General features: G+C 36.2%; 1 protein-coding gene across 1 annotated transcript in view; it reads left to right on the forward strand.

Annotated features, from left to right (window-relative positions):
* LOC119574347 (fat-like cadherin-related tumor suppressor homolog) overlaps positions 1–7500 on the forward strand; it is a gene marked incomplete in the record, with an annotated part of 138454 nt that overhangs the window by 55168 nt on the left and 75786 nt on the right. The window contains 4 exon segments of the mRNA XM_037921552.1: positions 1–101; positions 450–631; positions 4995–5206; positions 5490–5703. The exon segment at positions 1–101 is cut by the window's left edge and continues 111 nt beyond it. Coding sequence (XP_037777480.1) covers positions 1–101; positions 450–631; positions 4995–5206; positions 5490–5703 — 709 coding nt within the window.

The raw sequence follows: 7500 nt of genomic DNA on the forward strand, positions 1-7500 counted from the left end.
AAGCAGCCTCTGATGGTGGCAGACAAGACGTACAGCCTCACCGTCGCGGCCTACGACGGCGGGAAGATGCCGCTCAGCTCGCAGGCCCACGTCCTCATACGGTGAGTCTCTTGGCTTCTTTTTATCTAATGCTGTTACTGCCATTACTGTTCATATGAATAGTGTTAATCTGGTATTGTTAATTGCAATAATCACAAGGGTTTGCATTATTATTACTATAATTAATGTTTTGTTATCCTTGTTAGAGTTATAACAGTAATTACTATTTTTTTTTTATTAGTGACATTATTGTAATTGTAATTTGTATTTACGATTATAATCATAGTCACAATCACACTCGTAATCATAAACATAATAATAATAATGATAATGATACTGAGAATTATTATTGTTATTGTTATTTTATGTTACTTTTTGCTGAACCTCCCCACTTTCTCCTCTCTTTACAGAGTGGTGTCATCGGAGGGCCCCATCTTCACTTCAGGCCACTACTTGGCGTCCATTGACGAGGACGCTCGCTTAGGGTCCCCTGTGCTGAGGGTCGAGGCTGCCAGTTCTTCGGGCGCGCCTCTCATGTACACGATTGTTGCAGGCAACACCAACGAGGAATTTGCTCTCGAGTACACTTCCGGTGAGGAATATGCAGTATTTCAAGTAGATTAGTGCTTGATAAGTATTAAAAGCAGGATCTTTTTATGGCCTGTTAGTACAAATTACAAAGTCAATCTCTGTCTTTAATATTATAGAAACGCATACTCGCGAGCGCGCGCCCGCACACACACACACACACACACACACACACACACACACACACACACACACACACACACACACACACACACACACACACACACACACACACACACACACACACTCTTAAATGTCTACAAATACACTGATATATCGATACACAAGAAGTTATAGTTATATAATTGTAATAATATTTAGTTGCTCAAAAGCATTTCTTAACTGCCTGTATCTGCTTTCCCAGGTATAGATACAAAGGAAAACGAGTGTAAGTATACCTAAATTTGCCGCCATAATTATGTGAAACGGAAACGTTTATATCCTTGTTTGAGATTCCAGTGGCGATTTTTTCCTCTCCATAGCAAAAACAAAACTCACTAACACGTGAGGTGTTACTGACAGAGTATACGTTAAGAGACGATATACAGTGCAGCCTCGACATTAGCGTCCAAGATGTAAATGGGAAAAACTGCAAGTAGTCTGGGAAGTGGACCCTTCGGATCATTCAAATTCCGTTATCAATATCCTGTGAAATAGTTACTGTTACTTAGCTAATATTACGTATGTATACGAGGTTACTTTGCACAACACAACACCAAGGGTTAAAATAAATAACGTGGATAGAATGGTAAGAATACATGCCATGTCCACTGTTACTGTTGTTATTGTTGTTGTTTTTCTTTCCACATAGATAGCTTCACAAGTGCTTAATCACCAAGAACTCAATTACTAGTCCTACCTGTTTGCCCTTTTCCTTGACTCCGGAAATATTGTTATTATTAGTATTTTAATAACATTCTAGTAATTTTAATGTTTAATGAGTCATTCTCCACTAGGAATATTTGCAAAATTGCGTCACTGTGTAAAATAATGTCCTAGGTCTAGGTAGTCAGAAAGGTTGAATTCTTTATTCTATTAAGTATTCATAAAAATAGCGTTTCATTGCTTGCACGTTAACTTTAATGAATAAAGGGCAAGCTTCTAATATTCACAATTTGAGCTTTTAGGAACCCATTTTTAGGTCTGGTTATTTTTGCGTTGCCCATTTGTTATTGTCGAAACATTTCATGAGTTGTCTTACATCGAAAAAGTTAGTTATATATGAAAACTCAGTGCCATGGTCAGTGTACTGTAGTCCTTTGTAGGTGTTCTATACACCTGGTAACACTGTGTTTCTGTTACCATGTGGCCATTGTGAAAATCAACAAATACAGCTACTGTGTCCTTTAAATCCTCGCAAATAAAGATGCCTTTTATTTAAATTGCGTATAATGTGTATAGTAGCGTTATATATGTTGCTTTTTCATTTATGAAGAATATGCAATATGCAAGTACAGGCTTTGAACGCTGGCGCAGGCAAAACAAACTTTTCAGCTTACCTCTTTCTTCACTAGCCGCCTAGTTGTAGTTCCCTCCCTCCCTTAATCATATTTTTGGAAGGACTAAATTTAGTTATGATGTCAAAATCCCACGCGTGATTTTCTTGTTATGATTACTATTATGATTATTACTACTGTTGTACTGCAGCTGGCTGTCAGCACGTAGTTATTATGTCAGATAAAAGTATATTGATAATTAGCCATTATGGATGTCACAAACATATTTATGTACACAGAAACTGTGTCCAGGAATGTGTACATTTCACAAAGTGTTTCCTTTTTAATGGTTGGCGTGGCCGCATTGTATATTGGACGTAGCCATTTCCAGCAAACATTCTAGTGTATTGGCGTCTCCTTTCCATTTTCCCATGCCATGGTTTATCCCCACCCCTTCTTCCCAAAACCACTACGTGTATGTCAAGTTATAGTCAGCACATCTCTTCTCGTGCAGGTTTTATTAAATCCACAGGATATGGCATTCTCCGTGAACCTGTACTAAAACCTTTCTCTCTGTTATCACTAAAACTTCACAGTCGGCCAGTCTCTCTCTCTCTCACTCTGTCCTTTCTCCTTTTCTTCGTCTTCCTCTCACTTATTATAATAATAATAGTTATTAGTTGTTGTTTTATGTTGTTGTTATTATTATTATCATTATCATCATTGTTATTATTATTATTATTATTATTATTATCATCATCATTATTATTATTATCATTATTATTATTATTTTTATTGTTGTTGTTGTTGTTGTTGTTCTAATTGCTATTGTTAATATTAGTATTGATATTAATATTATTGTTGTTTTGTTGCTGTTATTGTTGTAGTTATCATTATTATTACTACTACTACTACTACTACTACTACTACTACTACTACTATTACTCTAACTATTACTATTATTATTATTATTATTATTATTATTATTATTATTATTATTATTATTACTATTGTTACTATTGTTATTATTATTATTATTATTATTATTATTATTATTATTATTATTATTATTATTATTATAAGCATGTTCTTTCATAATAAAAGTATAGTTATTACATCCATTAATTAATTTTGTCATTACTTATAATATCGATGATGAGATAACTGAAAGCGGACAACACCAATATTATGCAATGTATATGATCCTGTAAAGGTTAGCTTAAGAGACCTCAATATTGGAACTACCAACACACTAGTTATTGCTCTTTGATGTTTCACTTGAGTGAGCTTTGGTTTGAAATGATGCAACACAAACCTGAAAGAAAGGAAAGGAGGCACTGGTGGATTTAGTCAGAATCATCTAACAGACTTACAGCTGGATTATTCCATATCATGTTCGGAATACGTCGGGGATATGAAGAGAAATTTCTTTCGCATTATAAAATGTAAGACAAGGCCTTCATCGAGGTGTTGAAGATAATATAAAATAATGATAATAATGAAACTGATATATACAATAATAAAGATTATACCAATAATTATAGAGGTAGTAGTAGTAGTAGTATAGTGATAGTGATAATGATAACGGTTAAGGTGCAATGGTGATATGAAGAAGTAATAACAGTGATAATTATAATAATAATCAGCATTATCATATTGCAACTGTGTGTGAATACTTACATTATTTTAGATCAAAGTAATGTTTATGTCCGGAATCATATTCCATGTAACTGCGGACTTGGGTGAGAGTCGACAACAAAGGTATAAAATAGCACGTGCGTTCGCATCATATAACGAATCTATGATACTCCTATTCTAGTTCTATTATCATTATTATTGCTGTCTTAGGCAAGTACACCGCATAATCATCGTAATTATAATAATGATTGTGATAATCATTATTATCATTATTATTAATATTACTATGATTTATGTTAATACAACAATATTGTTATTGTTATCACCATCATCAATTATTATTATTACTATCATTATTATTATTGATATTAATATTATTGATATTAATATCATCATCATCATCATCATCATCATCATCATCATCATCATCATCATCATCATCATCATCATCATCGTTATCATCATCGTTATCATCATCATCACCGTCATCGTTGTTATTATCATTATCATTATCATTATTATTATTATTATTACATCTATTATTATTTTTATTATGATACTATACAAGACAACGAATGTCACATTCATAATAAAATAATGGGAGTAGTAATATTGACAAATATATCATGATGGTAGTTATTTTAGTTAGAATGAAAAGGGGCAGAATAGGGTGGGGTTGGGGATGGGTCGGCGGGATAGGTAGGGGATGGGGGTGGGTTTACTGTGGGGATGGGGACGGAATGGGGTAGGAGTTAGGGATGGGGGCGGGATAGGGTGGGGTTGGGTATGGTAGAAATGAGTATAAAGAAAGGAGGTAGGGAAGAGGAGAGACCTCGTTGCCAGTTGGTGTAAGTAGAGGTAAGCCATGCTGAAAAACATCGTTTTACTTGAACCAAGGCTCAGCACCAACCCTGATTTATTATAGATCTTAAGAAACACGTGTAATACCGTATATAGCACTGAAATTAATGTTTTGAAAAGCACGTCAAATTGTAAAAAATTGTCTTGTTAACGAATGGAAGACCCGAAAATTGTTCTATCCAACCTCACCCTACACAGTGTCATCAGCCAGCATGTACTAGGGACTACGTTGATTACGCGGTTGACCTTTCACCTGTACGCGACTGTACATAAAGCTTTTTTTGTATTACTGGATTGTTGTTTAAAGATAAATACATGAATATATGTCTATTTCCCGTATTACATACCTATATAAGCACATATATTCATTTTTTTTTAATGTGTTATTTTTCCAATCGCATATCTTAAATGTTTCCCCCTCCGTTTCTCTAGGTGTGGTGCAGACATTAGGCTCCCTTGACTACGAGAGCGTGCGCACTCATAACCTGAGTGTTAGGGCACGGGACCCCGTGACAGGCGGGTACACAGACGCCCAAGTCACCATCTCTGTGATGGACGTGAATGACAACCCGCCGGTGTTCAGTAGCCAAGTGTTCAAGGCGCAGGTGTCCGAGGCGGCGTCCCCCGGCCACGTTGTGGTGCAGGTAAATCTAATTCTTTCTGTAAACCGTCGAACTGTTCCTAGAGTTTGTCTTCGAAGTTTAAAGATGTGGGTATATATATATATATATATATATATATATATATATATATATATATATATATATATATGTGTGTGTGTGTGTGTGTGTGTGTGTGTGTGTGTGTGTGTGTGTGTGTGTGTGTGTGTGTGTGTGTGTGTGTGTGTGTGTGCACACACACGTGTGTACCTGATTCGAATTGGAAAATTTGATTGTAAATCTACTGTTTTTATACCTCCTACGACAGGTCGCGGCGACCGACCAGGACACGGGTGCGGGCGGCCGCGTGCGGTTCTCGTGCGAGTCGGGGTGCGACTTCTTCCACGTAGGCGAAAATGACGGGGTTGTGGCGGTGGCGCGGCGCCTGGACGCGGAGACGAAGGCGCAACATACGCTCACCGTCAGCGCCACCGACGCCGGCCTGCCGCAGCTGTCGTCCACTGCCGCCCTCATCATCCAGGGTCAGAGCACGCGAGTGGTTTTCGTGCTTCGTGATCCCCATGCATCACTTTTGGCAACGCAATTCACGTGACCCACTGCTCTCCAGAATTGTGCCATGATGATCAAATCATAATAAAGCATATTCAGTATTTGTTTAAGCTTTGCTCTCTCTCTCTCTCTCTCTCTCTCTCTCTCTCTCTCTCTCTCTCTCTCTCTCTCTCTCTCTCTCTCTCTCTCTCTCTCTCTCTCTCTCTCTCTCCCTCTCCCTCTCTCTATAGTTGTCTTCATTTTCCCTTTTTTTCTGTTTCAAATTTTGTCTATTTCGTTTTATTTTTATCTTGATCCTAGTTTAAAACATGTCCGTATCGCTTTGTTTGTTGATCCAGCTATTAATTTGTGTGTTTCTCAGTGTTTACTGGTTTCTAACCTGTTGTTTGGATCTCAGCATGGAGAGGCGCATATATAACATAAGTAAAGGAATAAAACATTTTACTTGAATATATTTGAAAAGTGTGTGTGTGGGGTGGTATGAGTGCGTTACACATTTGATGGTAGAATATTCAGTTGCGTCCTTCCAAAACTTGGAAGGTCTCTTTCACTTGGTTCCCTATATCCTCGTTTATATTTCTTAAAGGTTAATCCACTGCTGAGTGCAAGTAATTCATAACGTCAACAACATTAGAATGAGTTGTGGAAATATAAAAGGCAAAAATGTTTGTGAAAGCTGAGTTTGAAACAGTTCAGATATTTGATTAAATATGTAGTTATTTCATGATCTGGTTGTTTTTGTGTTTAAGGAAATGTAAAATCTACTTCTATCTACTTATTAGCAGTGATAGTGTTAAAGAGAGTAATTGACCAAGATCTTAAGCGTGATGAACGCGCGTCCGCTTTATTAAGGCGGCCGTCTATTTGTGGTGTTGTAGGGTTAGGATTTATTTATTTCAATCACTTCATATCTTAAAGAAAACCCTAAAAAGAAATTGCTGTATACCCTCTAAATTTTATTTTAGTTTTTGTAAGGCTGTATTCGATGGAAGTTTTCCATGATGTTTCTTTCAGAAATTTTCATTTCATTGTATTCCGTCGATACATTTTTTTTATAGATTTAATGTATATCTGAAGTCTCGTAATGTTTAAAGAACTATTATTACCATCGGAGGGACGAGTAAAATGTTTAACAAAATATCATGGGAATATTAGATTTAATTTTTTTTTCTTTTTCTTTAGTTTAACTTTTAGGGCTTCGTTAACAATGTAATAGCCGGAGTATTTCACTCTTGCTGCTCGTCACAGAATAATGAAAATATTCTGCTAAGATGCAAATAATTTTCATAAAGCTACTTACGATTACGGATTGAATTTATACCCCGAGTAGGTAGCATAAATAGATTTTCGTAATATGTGGGAAAATAAGAAAAATACATAGTGATATTTTCTTTGTAAACATATGCTTTAAAAATGCAATTTCTTGATTCATATAAAATTCACTAAAATGAAATGGAATTCAGAAAAAAAAACAGATCGGTGCATTTAGTGCTTTTCATTACCAAATCATATTTGAAATTGGCGAGGAGCACATTGATATGCGAATATATACATTTATTACTCAACTAAGTATCGCATCATCATTTCTCACTGGCCTGAGATACGATACAATACGACGGTGTCCGTCCATTTCATCCCCGCATTTCCATATGAGAGGGCAGAGACACGGGATGGAATTGGACCTCATAGTTCCCCTCGAAAAGCAGTAATGATTTCATTTCATGGCAGCAGACGTTACAGATATATACATTTATACCGTCCGTATTTAT

This window comes from Penaeus monodon, chromosome 6, assembly GCF_015228065.2.
Source record: "Penaeus monodon isolate SGIC_2016 chromosome 6, NSTDA_Pmon_1, whole genome shotgun sequence".
NCBI classification, from domain to species: Eukaryota; Metazoa; Arthropoda; class Malacostraca; order Decapoda; family Penaeidae; genus Penaeus; species Penaeus monodon.